General features: G+C 38.9%; 1 protein-coding gene across 4 annotated transcripts in view; it reads left to right on the top strand.

The window, feature by feature from the left end:
- IL18R1 (interleukin 18 receptor 1) overlaps positions 1-15,842 on the top strand; it is a 39,457-nt gene that overhangs the window by 9,256 nt on the left and 14,359 nt on the right. For 3 of the 4 annotated variants that reach the window (XM_041754279.1, XM_041754278.1, XM_041754281.1), the window contains exons 3-7: positions 2,249-2,492; positions 6,771-6,936; positions 9,540-9,690; positions 11,643-11,705; positions 15,111-15,231. In XM_041754279.1, the coding sequence (XP_041610213.1) occupies positions 2,249-2,492; positions 6,771-6,936; positions 9,540-9,690; positions 11,643-11,705; positions 15,111-15,231 (745 nt within the window). Of the gene's footprint in view, positions 1-2,248; positions 2,493-3,951; positions 4,139-6,770; positions 6,937-9,539; positions 9,691-11,642; positions 11,706-15,110; positions 15,232-15,842 lie in introns of those variants that run through there. The other variant, XM_041754280.1, reaches the window with a different exon arrangement.

The following is a 15,842-nucleotide window of genomic DNA, read 5'->3' as shown; positions in this document are numbered from 1 at the left end:
TTTTTTAAGGTAGGCTGAAACATAGAAAGAACACATATATTCAACAATAACAGAATGGATAAAGTGTCAAATATGACAAATATGAAAACTATTAAAACTATGAGAAAAAGAACAAATCACTGCTTCTTGCAGCAACATGGATGCCTATCCAAGACGTGATGGAGTAGGAAAGAATCCAGACACAGAAGAGCACATACTGTAGGATTTGTGTACTTTGTCTTATGTATAGTTTATCTCTGAAACAGGAAAATAAATTGTTTTTGACATACCATCCTTTTGGATGTCAATTAAAACTGACACCAACACTTACACGTGTATCACAACTTCTGTGTTAAAGTACTGAAATGTAAAATGGAGTTTCTATAACAACCAGTAAACACAAGGTTAATATTCATTAACACTTGTACTTTGAGGTAGATTTGACATCCCATGTTTTCAAAGAATTCTTCTGTCATTTGAGCCACTTCCTTTTTACATTGTGGTTAACAGCATTGGTTTAAACTAGACAGTTGTTTTGAGAAATAGACCCTAACTATAAAGAAGGCATTTTCTTCATGCCCTCAGAGAAATACTCTACTTAATTTAAGATTCACATTCTCAAAAAAAAATTTAAAAAAAAAAAAAAAAAAAAAAAAAAAAGATTCACATTCTCAAAATTCAGTTAAAGGGTACTGTTTGTGGGAATGCAGATTAGTGCAGCCACTGCGAAAAACAGTGTGGAGGTGCCTCAAAAAATAACGAATAGAAACACCATGCAATTCAGTGATTTCACTATTGGGTATTTATCCAAAGAAAACAAAAACACTGATTTGAAAACGTACATGCACCCCTAGGTTTATTGCAGCATTGTTTACAATGGTCAAGATAGGGAGGCAACCGAGGTGTCCACCGATAGATGAATGGATAAAGAAGATGTGGTGTGTATACATACATGCAATAAAATATTCCTCAACCACAAAAAAGAATGAGATCTTGCCATTCGTGACAGCGTGGATGCACCTAAAGGGTCTTATGCTGAATAAAATAAGTGAGAAATACAAATATCATATAATTTTGCTTATACATGCAATCTTAAAAACAAAACAAATGAATAAACAAACAAACGCAGACTCTTATATACAGAGAACAAATAGGTTGCTGCCAGAGGGAAGGCGGTGGTGGGGGGGGGGATGAATGAAGTATGTAAAGGGGAATAAGGGTGTAAACTTCCAGTTATAAATAAGTCACAGGGATGAGAAATACGCTTAGGTCAAAATATGGTCAAAGTATGGTAAAAAATACTGTAATAACATTATATGGTGACTACATTTTTCATGATGAGTACTGAGTAATGTATAGAATTGTTGATAAATATGTTGTGTACCTGAAACTAATATACCATTGTGTGTTAATTATACTTCAATAAAAGGCCAAGCTGAAGCCACCAAAGAATAGGATATGGAAAGGGTCCATGAGTGCTGATGTTGAACTATCAGATATTCAGAGGGAGGGGAATGATGATCCTGTTAGCTGAAAGGAGCAGATAAATTTCCAAAGTCAGAGCATCTGGGTTGATGGAGAAAGAGGGAAGGAGTGAGGGAGGGAGAGAGCGAGCCTGCAAGAGCACTAAAGGAGGGAAGGAACAGATACCCAGGTTTGGAGTGATATTGTATTAATCAATTCTTGATGATCCACATGGTAACCCAGAGAGATCATGAACTCACACACACTCTAAGCTACATGGGAGTACCTTAACCAACCCCCTGCCTGCCCAGGGAATGGTCAGGTAAACTGACTGAGAGCAGGAGAAGTGACACTTCCGGTGAGACAGATGAGGAACCCTGAGGCCTCTAGATTTCTTGTTTTCATTTCCACGGAGATTACCCCAGCTAGAGATGTTTTGGGGTAGGTGTGGCACCACAGTGACGTCTGTGGCCTTCCTTAGGAGGAAGTTGTAATGTATAACATTTTCTTTGAAAAGATTTCACTACATTTCTCTGTCTTCTAGCTATGGTAGGTTAAGTTTTGGTACTGTCTGTTTGGGAAAAGCTGTTGGAAATTTTGTCTTCATTTATGTCCTGAGAGTGTCCTCATGTTGGAAAAAGTATTGGCCCTGAAATAAGAGGACTCACAAGATTGGGACACTGAGATTACTCAGGACTTTCTTACCAAGCTGGCTTATTCACCTAATGCATTAGGAAAGAAAAAGTTTACATTTGTCATTCTGTTATTTTATTTTATTTTATTTTACTCTGCTAATCTTATGAAGAAACTTGTACTTCACGTTTTAACATCACTGCGGTCAGAGGGGAACCTTTCTATCTGAAATATTGCCCATCAGCATCTGAGCACAAGAATGAAGCAACCACCATAAAATGGTACAAGAGCAGTGGATCACATGGGCGCATTGAGCTAAATTCAAGCAATTCACCCAGAATTACTCTGCACGATTATATTTTGGAGTTTTGGCCAGCTGAGTTGGAGGACAGTGGATCTTACTTTTTCCAAATGGGGTGAGTATAGCTTCTCTTGTGTTAGTATATTTCATAGCACTCTTGGAATGAGTTCAGCAAATAAGATATACAACAATCTGAAAGGATAATCCATGTATTTACTCTCCCCTACCCTTCCTCCAACATGCATAAAGCCTTCATCATTGACAAATTAAATTAAATAGTTGCCCTTGTGTTTATCTTCTTAGTGATCTTAACAAAGGATTACCTTAATTTCTTTTAGGGGATCCTTACCAAAGATAAGTGGGTACCAAATGAAAGTCATTTTACAATTCAGCTGCTCTCATTGTATAGAGTTGCTGGTCAAATGGAATAGGTGAAGGCTCCATAGTGAAGCCTTCAGGGTGTGGTGAAGGGGGGCAATCTCAGCTTCTCTGGGTGGTATCCTCAGGCTGGGGAGAGAGGTCGGAATTGGTACTGACACATCCTAGTCCAGTTTTTCAGGGTTTGTAGAGTATCAGGGGGTAGTGTGAGTGAAGGGTGCATGGGTTTAACAGCCAGTCACAGACCTACAGCCAGGGCCAGCAAGAGAGGGGAACACAGAAAGAGCTTTGCACCGCCTTCCCAGGACATACCCCTATAGCCTCTGCCAAGACACTCATAATCAAGAGTCATAAGTTCTATGAAATGAGAGAAACTAACTGAATGTTTCAGTGATTGTCACTGAACTAAGTTCTCTTTATACTTTATTTGGTAAGCTAGGAAGGAGTAACTGGGACAGGCGATGTTCTATGTAATGGCTTATTAGGCTTGATGACATGGTGTTGATCTGGCACATTTGTGGCATTGTGTAGTACTTGCATATATATATGAGTATTGTGTATTTTTATAGAGATCTGAGACCTGTGGAAGATAGCTCAGGGCCAGGTGAGTGAGTGATGGTAGTGTGCTATCAGATGTAGTAGATTTCTGGGGTGGGTCCTGATCATTATCAATAGTGCTATTGAAAGCAGAGGGAGATAGCACAGTGAAACCTTGTTATCACTCCTGTGGTTTTGCACAAAATGAGGTCATTTTGGTTTGTTTTTATACATAGGAACTCCTAGGAGTCAGAAAGAAATTCAAGAACTCTTTTTCATTGTTTGTTTTGACCAGTGAATTTTATGTGTTCATTTAAGAGAGATAATTCTAGAAATAGGTCACAGCTAGGTCTTTCCACACTAATGTAGAATGAATACTCACCAATGGGGTAAAAAAAAAAAAAAATCTCCGCAATCTGGATTGAATAAAGGCGCAGTTTAAATGAAGAAAGCAGGGGCTCCTAGGTGGCTCAGTGGTTGAGCATCTACCTTTGGCTCAGGGCGTGATCCTTGGGTCCTGGAATTGAGTCCCACATTGAGTTCCCCGGGGGAGCCTACTTCTCCCTCTGCCTATATCTCTGCCTCTTCCTGTGTCTCTCATGAATAAAAAAATACAATCTTTAAAAAGAAAGAGAAAGAAAGAAAGAAAGAAAGAAAGAAAGAAAGAAAGAAGAAGAAGAAGAAGAAGAAAGAAAGAAAGAAAGAAAGAAAGAAAGAAAGAAAGAAAGAAAGAAAGAAAGAAAAGAAAAGGAAAGGAAAAGAAAGAAAAAGAAAGAACCCTGGATGGGGCAGGAAGAGCACACTGAGGGGAAGAGCCAGCTATCCAAAAATGTCACTTGGAGACAGGTAGGGACTGTCTAAGGGACTGTCTAATGTCTAAGGCATTAACTGTCTCCCTGTTATGGAAGGTGGAGAACACAGCCTGGATTAGGAATGAAAAGTGGAAGCATCAAATAGAGACAGGCTGTCAGAGAGGTGTGGAGAATCAGGAAGAGGAGCCCAGAGGGCAGGAGAAACAAGGTGGCTCAGTGGCTATGGTGATGAACTTTGAAGGGTCTTGGAGGCTGATGAATAACGAATAACACGAGACTAAAGTGATGGAATGAGAAGTGGCCTTGAGGTGGTTTTGAAAATTAGTGGGTGCGGTAATAGGGGGTGGGAGTACAGTGCCTGGGTGGCTCAGTTGGTGAAGTGTCTGCCTTTGGCTCAGATCATAATCCTTCCTGCTCAGTGGGGTGTCTGCTTCTTCCTCTCCCTCTGCTCCTTCCTCTGCTCATGCTATTTCTCTTGTTCACTCTCTCTCAAATAAATAAATAAAATCTTTTAAAAGATAAAAAAGAAAAATCAATGGAAACCTATACAGGTTGTTTTGGACACCTAGGGGTGCTAAAGATGGGGATTTTTTTTCAAATTCGGTACACTGGTGAAGAGTATCCTGTTTCCCTCAGAGGAGTGTGTGTGTGTGTGTGTACATGTGTGTGTGTGTGTGTGTGTGTGTGTACATATGTGCATGTGTGCACAGATTTAGGTGAGTGAGCCTCTGTAATTTCATGTGGAATCCATTGAAGACCAGACTCCACTCCTGGAATCCCTCCATTAGAACGATAATCCTTTCATTTTTCAGGACTCCTCTGCTAATAATCAAATTCCTCTGGAGACATGCTTGAATCCTGAAGTCAGATCAAATTTAAGGAGGAAATCCACCAAGAAGGGAGGAGATGCAGGAGAGAGAGGGTTTTCTATGATAGATGGGAGGGAAGGGCATGGAGATAGAGAGAAAAGTGCATGCAGAACTCTCAGGATCATGTACCAGCTTGACAAGCAGCAGGATTGACTTGGTAAGGGGTCTCCCAAGAATGAGCTAGAGCTTTTCAAATCCCTTCTTGTGCGGCAGGAGTGGCTTGTGTAACCAGGAATGGATGGCCTTGTAGGAGAGGAGGCACGGTCACAGCTTTGGGTCAGTTGCCTCAGCTTCACACTGGCCTTCCAGCTCCTTGAGCAAGGACAGTGCCCACTTGTTTATCAGCATTCCCAGTGCGGTGGCAGGGACACAGAGGCATTCTGCTACGGTGCTCACTGAGCGTTAGGAACTGGGGATTGCAGATGTAGACAACAGTATGGCCTGATAGGATGGAAATATGCATGTGCTCTCTTCCTCGTAAGTGACAGGACAGAAGGATCTAGAAATATATCTCTGTCCACCCAGAGGGGCTGAAGTCGGGGAAAACATTAGATACACATGAGAAGAGGATGATGCCAATGGGATTCTGAATCCTTTCCAAAGGGCCAGTAGCTGTATTATGTTCCACGGCCATTGACTTACCTACCTTTCATCTTTAGGACAGCTTGTCAAGGCACCCACCACTTCCTGCCCAGCCCCGACCAGTCTTGTATGAATACACCCCCGAGGGAGGGGCCAGACTCACATTGACCCTGAAAGCATAGTATTGGGCAGTACAGTACTGCCTTTAGCACCAAACTGATGTGGTTTGCATCCTGACCCTACTGCTGACCCTGTGGGAACTTGGGCGAGGTACTTAGCTTTATGTGACGATTATCTTAATTACCTCACATAAGAGAAATCGCCATCCCCATTGCACACACACGTGCAAGTCCTGGAGCTCAGTAAATGCTAGTCTTCCTTCCACACTGTAGACCTGGAGGGGGACTGCAAGAGCCTGGGGTGGGTGGGTACAAATGTGTCAGACACAAAGGACAACCTAACACATGGCTGTTGTATTTAGTATATGGATCCATATATTGCATGTGCTGTTTAAACAAACATTAGGTTGCAAACATTTCCTTGCTTAGAAGTTCCTTTTTAAAAACTGTGTTAAAGTTGTTTCCTCTTGCAGACTACTAATTTCTAATCAGAAGGAACAACATCAAGATCTATTCAAACTAATGTTAGCTCAGTAAGGCACATAAAGTGCTAATATAGCTATGCAGCCACTCCACACTTGGCTTTACTCAACAGTAATAGAAGAGAAGAGGATTGGAAGAAACTGCTTAGAGAAATATAAAAACCCAATGCATATATACAAACTTCCAGAAAACAAGTTCAGGAGTTTGTGGACTTCAAAAACCTGCTGCTGCTGTCCCATCCTGGGTTAAGAATCTTTGAACTTGTCTATCTCCAAAGATCATTGAAGTTTTAAACATTTCTGTCCAGACACCCATAATATATGGTCAGCAGTAGGTTTTGTGTGTGTGTGTGTGTGTGTGTGTGTGTGTGTGCGTGCACACGTACAACTGTTCAGGTTTTTCTCTTTCACTGCCCCTTACCATTGTCCCATGACAATTGTTAAATACTTGCTGCAACTGAACCAAAATGGGGCAGAGCAGGGTCTGGGCATCAGTGAATGAGTCTCTTATTTATAGACAAATAAGGAAAGATTTTCACTGGATTGGTTACTAAAAGGTGGTATTTGCAAAGTCTGTACTAATGATAAAATATCTTTAAATCTTTATTTCATAGAAATGATACCCGTGAATGGAAATTAAATGTCATTGCAAGAAGTAAATACAGCTGTTTTGCTGAAAAACAACTAATTAGTAAAATTGTGGAAGTTCAAAAATCTTTGCACATAAACTGTGAACATACATATTATCAAAAACTGTCCAATAGAACATCACTGTATAAGGTAATGCTTTTAAAATATTTTAAGGGGCACCTGAGTGGCTCAGTTGGTTAAGTGTCTGACTCTTGATTTCAGCTTAGACCATGATCCCAGGGTCCTGGGATGTGTCGGGCTCTGAGCACAGCAGGGAGTTGGCTTCAGATTCTCTCTCTCCCTCTGCCCCTCCCCTCTTTCTTTCTCAAAAATAAGTAAATGAATCTTTAAGAAATACTTTAATTTAAGATTTGAGGAAAAAAAAGACAAAAATCCAAAATGAGGATCTGCTGGCGGAGGATATTTTTGTCTTGTCATGTGCGAGCTGCATGAGGCACCCCCACACACACACACACAGCTCAGCTGGCCTAAGCAAAGTTGAAAAAAAAAGAAAAAAAAAAAAAGAAAAGCTGAAATGAGTTCCTGCTCCAAATTAAATGTTCAATAAAAGATAACAGCTTCCTCTTCCTTGCCCCCCCCCCTTTATTTTCCTTCTCTTTTGATAAATTAATTTTTAGGAATGCTAGCCTAAGGATTTTCATTTTCTTCTGCCACATATATTTCAAAAATTAAGTTCTATCATATATACTTTTTCCCTAATCACACAATTCCTTTTATAAAAATGGAAGATGCAAAAATGAGCAATGAAGATAGTAGAGCTCACTCAGAATTCCACCAGCCAGAGACTTTGGGGTTTGTGTGTGTGTGTGTAAACATTTGCTTTTAAAAAGTGGTATTTAAACTTTTTAAAAATAAAAAATGGTATTTTTAATGGCTTGTAGTTTTCCTGTATCCACTAAAAATTATATTGTGATTATTCCCCTACATCTTTAAACACTCTTATAAATGTGGGCTTCCATTGTGTATTACACTTGTGTCTAACTAATCCTCTGGTTTGGGATATTTGTTAGTTTCCTTGTTTCTACTATTATTTATAAGGCTAAAATAAATATCATTCCCATAAGTCTTAGGGTGTATGTATGATTTTATTCTTCAATCATATCCCTACAAGTAGAATTATTGTATCAAAGGCTATGAGCAGTTTTACAGCTTTTGCTCCACATTATTAAGCTCCTCTCTTGGGAACTACGCTAGTTCTAAACCGTCTTTTCAATGACCACCACACACACTGAGAAGTCATACTGTTAGAACATTTATGAATTTGACATGCAAAATTTCTGTAATTTTTAGTAGCTTTTCCCCATTTCTTTTCTTAATAATAAATTGAACATTTTTATATATCGATTGCACCTTAGTATTACTTCTTTTGTGGATGATCTATTTTCTTCAGCTGGCATACCTTTTACTTGAATTGTAAGAGCTCTTTTAGACAATACTATAGAGATTATATATATATACATTCACATATGTATTATATATAACCTTACAGTATACACATATATAATATATACACATGCATAGTATTCATACATGCAGATGCACAATACAAATTATATTATTTCTATAGAAGAACAAACCTGAAAAATGTGACTCTGCTATGCAAATTTTAAAGATCTTTATGGGAAAGTGATCCTGACAGATGCTTTTCAGAAAGTTGAAGCTACAGATGATTTCCTAGATGTTTGCATATTTTGCTTTACCACTGTTGTGATTTTTCAGGGAAAGCTCTTATCCAAATGTTTTCTAAATGTCTAAGTCAGTCTAGTTGACTTGATTCTATTTCCTGTCATGTGTAAATATTTTAGAGTAATATAAATTTGTGAGGTTCAGTGTACTATTTCAAGAAGTCTCAATATGAGGATACTTAAATTTAGAAAATAGGTCTATTGAGGATGTTTCCAGCTCTATGGTTAACCACAGGGTTCAGCATTCTCAGCCTAATTACAGATCATTGCCTGAAGGGAGGAGAGCAAGGAAGCTAAATCAACTGATTGGAAATAAAAATGAAGTCTTTGATATTTTAATGTGCCTTGGAAAAAACAGTTTGGGTTCAAAACTTTGACATATAAAGAAACAATTTACTGAGGTGAGGGACATATGTGAGTGCTTCACCAAACCATTCTAAGTACCCTCTGGGTCTAGCCTCAGTTGCTGCCGGCTTTAGCACCTTCAAGAGAAATCTGTGAGTGGTACATTCTCCTTGTTCAGTGTTTGTGGGAACAGTGTCACATAGTCAGGGTTAACAATTTAGCTTCCATTTTCTGTATCTGGATTTTAGATTGCTTTAGAACCTCTTCTGTGGGTGACTGGAGGCTAGATTGAAGAAGGTGGCTTTTTTTGCTATTATTCATTCCTGTGACCCATATGGAAATTTGTGATGAAGAGACATGTTTGTGTGTGCCTATGGATTTGAATGTCCTGATACATTTGTGATCAGTCCATCAGTCCATTGTCTTCTGGTGGAAGACATCAAGGGGGTGGGTGGTCTGCTAGGTACTTGGGTCTCTGAATAATTCTGCTCCCACCTCCACTACCCACCCCCAGGATGGGTAGTCCTGAGTATATGAAATTAGATGCGGTGCCAAGTCACTGGGACATTACCTCGGAAATTGCTAGTTTTCATTCTGTTTCCCTTTTTCGATAAAAATCTTAAAAATTTTTGAATCAATATAATGTGGTACTACTTTTACTTAAAATATTTTAACTTTATTTTTATTTTTTGTACAAAACAGAACTGTGAAAAGATGGAGAACAATAAAAACCCAGCTTTACAGAAGAATGCAGAATTTAATGATCAGGGATATTATACCTGTGTGTTTTTCATTCATCATAATGGAAAACTATTTAATGTCACCAAAACCTTCAATGTAACAGTAGTTGGAGGTAAGAGAAATTTTAGAATCAGAAAGAAACAAATGTGTCTTTGTAAAATGGAATTTTTTTTTTGTAATGCAGCACAGGAATCTAGAGGCAACTTACTTGGAGTTGTGACCACATTGCTAAGTCAAATATAAGGGTCAAGTCATTTGGGCATCAGGCACCACACTGGAAGGATTTTTTTCCGGGAGGGGTAGTAAATGACCTTTATGAAGGTGAGCCTCCCATGAGTCAGCACTCTTATTTCATGTTTGAGTAATTTGTGGAATTTCTTGTTGTTTAGTTATACTTTCACTCAACAGATATTTGTCAAGGGTGTTTATATTCAAAGAACTGTACTAAGCATCAGGGAAGTAGGAAATGAAGTAAATAATATACTATTCTCGAGGAACTTGATTATAAGGCAGGAGAAGTAATAAGCTACACAAGAATACCCTAGTATATGAAACTGGATTCATCTGTGGGGTGTGAAGGGTACAGAGAGAGTCCAGGAGACTGAGCTAAGTTTAAAGGTTGAACATGACAGATGGGCAGGATGACATGCTGGGGACAGGGGCTCTGGGTTTTCAATGATGTACTGCAAGTTTTAGTAGATGGCATACTGTCTCAAAGGTGTCCTTTTACACCACCTCTTCCCAGGGCTCCCACTGACGTTCCTGAGGGGGGGAAGAAGGATGGATCCAGAGAAAGATAACCAATAACAATTTTCCACAAAACCACCTCTTGCCCCTTTGTCCTTGAATCCACTCATGTTCCTCAGTATTCTCAAGACCTGAGAGTTCTTATTTCTCTGGAGACATCCCAAATCCTGCTGTCCACCTATATGAATTCCAGGCTTGCGCAGAGAATCTGAATCCCAGAAGAACCAAATCTGACTTGCTGGGGGCTTCAGTTTGCGAGTTTCATCTTCTAGCTCTTACCCACACAATCACCACTCTGTTCTCTACCCTTCACTCTGCAGCATCATACTTGCTGAGAGGGCTTAGGTAGGTGAGGGTGCTGCAGGAGAGCTCCCCAGTCTCCCTTCCCTCCTTGTGCATAGTCACTGTTTGCTGAGCACCTGTAAGCCCCAGGAATTTGCTGAGCACCTATAATGACTGTTCTGTACCTTACTTGTAAATGCCCTAGAAGCACCTGCTGTATGAGAAGGGAGAGTCTAGATCATAAAGAAAGTTGCCGGTGCTGACAGTAGGACTCTCAAGAACTTGACAACATTCAACATTCACTGTATGCTCTAAGTGTTCTGCAGTTAGTAGCTGCCCTAGGTTGTTTGAAAGCATTCAGAAAGAGCTGAGGTGGAGAGTATATGTACCTCTAGTCAGGGTCAGAAGTCACTCAGGAACAAAAGCAGAGCTAAGCCCACAGATGTGGACACCCCCGCAGGGCCAGAACTAAGGTGAGGTAAGGGAGGCATTCAGAGCATAAGACTGAAGGGGTGTTCCCCTCTGTGCCTGCACGGGAAAGGTTGCACCTGAGAGCGAGTGCCTTGCTACCACATGGAGTTTTGTTGTAGGTGTTTTGTATTGTACTGTTTTGTATTATTAGGTGATCGAAATATATTCTTGAATTAAATCCCGTGCCCAATAAATCTATCTTCGAGGAGTCGAGGGGGGCAGACAGAAGGAATAAAGGCACTTCCACATGACTTTGCGTCCTACAGGTGTGCTTGTCTGCCTGGATGAACATCTTCCTCTGGTTTTTAGTTACAGAAGCCACAGATTTGAGTTGAGGGAAACCAAATGCAATGCATTTTCTCCAGTTACATTAGCTCTGAGTGGACAGAAAGCAAAACATGCAATATCAGCTGCAACTGTTACTTAATGACAATAAGGCAGAAGTAAATGTGAAGGGATGACTCTCAGAATCTGTGTTATAGGGTGTCAGTGTGTCACAAGTACCTGACTTAAAGAAGCTCAATGAAATGCTGACTCAGTTTTCTTTTCTTCTTTCACTTTTAGATCGCAGTAAAATAATTCCTGTTCTTCTTGGACCAAAGCTTAACCATGTGAAGGTGGAATTAGGTATATTTTGACATATATATATATTCTGCATTTAAGAATGGAAGGGGGTTAAGTGAGTCTTTCAAGGCTAAATCTGATTCATGATTAATCAATATTGTGTGTGCATCACACATGCTAGGTTTAGTTAAGAATATTACAAAGGGAGGAAAAGCCTGTCATTGTTTGCATGTTGCCATTTTTAGGCTGATGAAAATGAAGTCTGTTGAAAACATAGAACCGCTTGTGGTTTTTAGATAGGGTTTTGGTTGCCCTGCTGTGGCTTTTTTTCTAATAGTTTTTATGGTAACTTTTAAATATGAAAATTTTGTGAAAGACTCTCTAGAAGAAGAAGGATTCAGACTTATTCTGTGGTCTGAATATTTGATTGATAGATCAATGGGCTTTGAATCAATGGACTTAATTGTACATTTAAGATTTGTCTAGATAGGTCTTGATGAATCAACACCTCCAGTTATATATAAGTAATTCCTTTCCAGAAGGAAAGGAAGTTTAGAAATTCACATATGCTAAACCATGTTTTGTGCTAGGTTATTGCAATATATTCTTAAATTAAATCCTCCAAACAACTCCAAGAGCTATTATTCCTATCTTGTGGATTAGGTGACCAAAGCCCAGAACGGTTCAGTAATTTGTCTAAAGTTAAACGAGTGAAAACTGGCAAAGCTGGCGTTCAAGGCTTTGGTACGTGTTTCCTAAGCCCACACGTTTGGCCCATGGCCTGTTACAGTCATTTGTGGGACCCCACTTACCCAATATAGCCTGAATATGTTGCCATTTGTAGTTGTAGTTTGCCTGCTTTTGATTGATTTCTGAATTTAGCTTTATTAATTCTTTCTTCTCATTTTGTGCTTAATTTGCACCTCATTTTTCATTTGTCAACATGGAGACAAGGAGAATTAATGTCAGCTATCCTCTCTTGTAGCACATGCATTTTTAAGCTCTAAAGTTCCCTGTAATCACGACTTGAGCTGTTTATTAAAAAATACGGGTATACCAGAGTTTCATTACTATTCAGTTCAAACGTTTAAAAAACTTCTCTTGTGATTTGTTCTTTCATTTATGGATCATTTGTTCTTCTTAATTTCCATATCTTTGGGGGAATTTTCTAGTTGTTTTTTGTTATTGTTACTGACATCCAGTTAGGTTCCATTCTGGTCCAATATTTAACACAGTATCAGTTCAGTCTCTTGAAATTTGTAGGAAACTTGCTTACAGGCCAGAATGTGGTGAGTCTTGATGAGTGTTCCAATGCGTTTGACACAAATGGATGTTCTGCAGGTTTGGGTTTTATCATTCCGTAAAGACCAATGACGTGAAATTAGCCAATGGTATTTGTTCAGCCCATCTATATTTTAACCGGTCTTCTTTTTTTAATAATAAATTTATTTTTTATTGGTGTTCAATTTGCCAACATACAGAATAACACCCAGTGCTCATCCCGTCAAGTGCCCCCTCAGTGCCTATCACCCATTCACCCGCACCCCCCGCCCTCCTCCCCTTCCACCACCCCTAGTTCGTTTCCCAGAGTTAGGAGTCTTTATGTTCTTCTCCCTTTCTGATATTTCCTACCCATTTCTTCTTCCTTCCCTTCTATTCCCTTTCACTATTATTTATATTCCCCAAATGAATGAGAACATACACTGTTTTTCCTTCTCTGATTGAATTATTTCACTCAGCATAATACCGGTCTTTTATGTGTTTTCTTTATCTGTTACCAGGAGGTGTTAACATCTCCGAGTATGATAGTCAATTTATCTCTGTATCCTTTAGTTCTGTCGATCTTTGCTTTATATATGCTGAGGTTCTCTTATGGACACATACAAATTGATGCCTATTGAATTGATCCTTTATCATTATAAGATTTTTCTCTTTATCTGTCATACTTCTTTCCTGAGTGCCTACGTTCTTCGATAATAAATAGACATAATAGTTTTCTCTTGTTTAGGATTGGCAGGCTTTATCTTTTTTACATCCTTTTACTTTTAACATTTCTTTGTGAATCCAATACACAAGATGTGTTTCACATAAACAGCATGTATTTGGATCTGTTTTGAAATCCAGTCTACATAGTGCGTAGCCTGTTTGCATTTAATAAATTACTGATGGAGGTGGTGTGAAGCCTTTCATCTTGCTGCCCGTTTTTTTAGTGGGCTTACGTGTTCTTTCTTATTCCTTCCTTCCTTTTGGGTTCATAAAGTATTTTTCTTTCCTTTATTTAATCTGCTTGGTTTTCCCTTTAGATTCACCTATCGTATCCTTCATTGGTAGTTCTAGAGATTGCAATATGTATCTTTGTCTTACTGCAAAGGAGAAATGTATGTCTCTGTACATTTATCACTCCACAGCTGGTGAGGACCTTGTGACAGTTCATTTGTCCTCCTACCTCACTTTTTGCTGTTATTTTATGTGTTTCTCTCCTGCATATGTGCTAAAACTCACAACAAATTGACCTTGTTATTGCTTTAAATAACCCACATTCTTTTATAATTACTCAAATATTGGTGTTTTCTTGTGCTCTTCATTTGTTCCTGTAGTTCCCTTGCTTTCATCTGAGATAGTTTTTCATGAGTCTGAAAACTTTCCTCTGTGATTTCTTGCAGTTTGGTTATGCTGCAGTGAGGGGAGGTGTGGGGTGCACTTAGGGGCTTTAGTCAGGTGTTTGTTGCACACCTTTTACCCTAAGTGGGACTTTATCTCATAAGTACGATGAAGTACTTATGTACTTAAGTACTGTAGGCAAAACCATTCAGCCTTTGTAGCCTCTACAGCAATAATCCTGCAAGCCATGTGGCTGTCAGAATTTCCACTGGGCTCTTTTCTCTGTGAGATTCCCTCTACACCATATAAACCAAAACGAAAAAAAAAACCCCAAAAACCCGAAATAAATAAATAAATAAACCAAAACGAATTTCTCCCAGGAATAAGATGGCTGGCTATCTCAGCTCCGATTTGAAGGGCTTTTTCCTGACTGCTTTTTCAGCTCTGCTCTCTCTCTTTGTTTTCCCTGCACTTCGAGGTCTTTAACTTTTTGCTAATTTAATTTTTTGAGTGTGATTCGTCCATTTTGTTTTTTTAGAAGTTGCCATAGGAGTGTTGGCCTGACACTCCCTACTAAACTGTATGTTGAAAAAAATTCCACTGGCTACTCCAAGTTTTAATAATTGATTTAAAGGTAAACATTTGAAGAGAAGCCAATTCATAATCTGATGATGACTTATAATTGCTTACCTAATGGCTCTGCCTTATACATTTTTTTTAAAATTTAAAAACAAGGTACATATCTGTTTTATTGCTGGGATGTAGCACTTTATATATTAGGTTCACACATATTGATTGTATTCATTTTAAACCTTTGGGAAATCTGAGTTTCCAATATCAGAACATTGGCTGTCAACTTTTACATAGGAAAAGATGTAGAACTCAACTGCTCTGCTTTGGCGAATGAAAAGGATGCGGTTTATTGGAACGTGTGGGAGGAAAATGGGAAGGAACCTAACGTACATGAAGAGGACATAACAAGAATTAGGTATGTATATCTGATGTGTTATATATCACGATATATACAAATCACATTGTATTGTAGATACGTGATATAGAAAACACTAGAGTTCCTGGGCATCTGGGCTCTTTCCATAGTTTGGCTATTGTGGACATTGCTGCTATGAACATTGGAGTGCATGTACGCTTTGGAATCAGTATGTCTGCATCCTTTGGATAGATACCTAGTAGTGCATTTGCAAAAGAACAACAACAACCCCTCCCAAAACACCAGAGCCCTGAAAGGCTGATTGGATGTTTAAATTTTAATTATAATTTACATATTTTATAATTATAATTATCATGCTCTAAGTTGATGAATTATGCAGAAGTCTTTTGCCAAGATCTAAACTAGAAAAAGAAGGTCAGTGAGGATTTTCCTCATCACCTTACAAAAGGAGCGTTTGATCAGTCAGGTTCTGACGGGGATGGGGATTTTATTTAGACATCTTAAAAAAAGATTAGCTAGGCCGCAGTCCACAGTTTTTTGGATTTTGAAAATTTAAAAATTATTTTTAGTAATGTGCCAGAGAAAAGACCAGGTCAGGAGACTGGGGTTTGTGTAGGTTAATTTGCACACCTTGTGTGTAGGAGGCATGC

Source organism: Vulpes lagopus, chromosome 5 (assembly GCF_018345385.1).
Source record: "Vulpes lagopus strain Blue_001 chromosome 5, ASM1834538v1, whole genome shotgun sequence".
Lineage (NCBI taxonomy): Eukaryota > Metazoa > Chordata > Mammalia > Carnivora > Canidae > Vulpes > Vulpes lagopus.
This window is presented reverse-complemented; position numbering and strand designations above follow the sequence as displayed.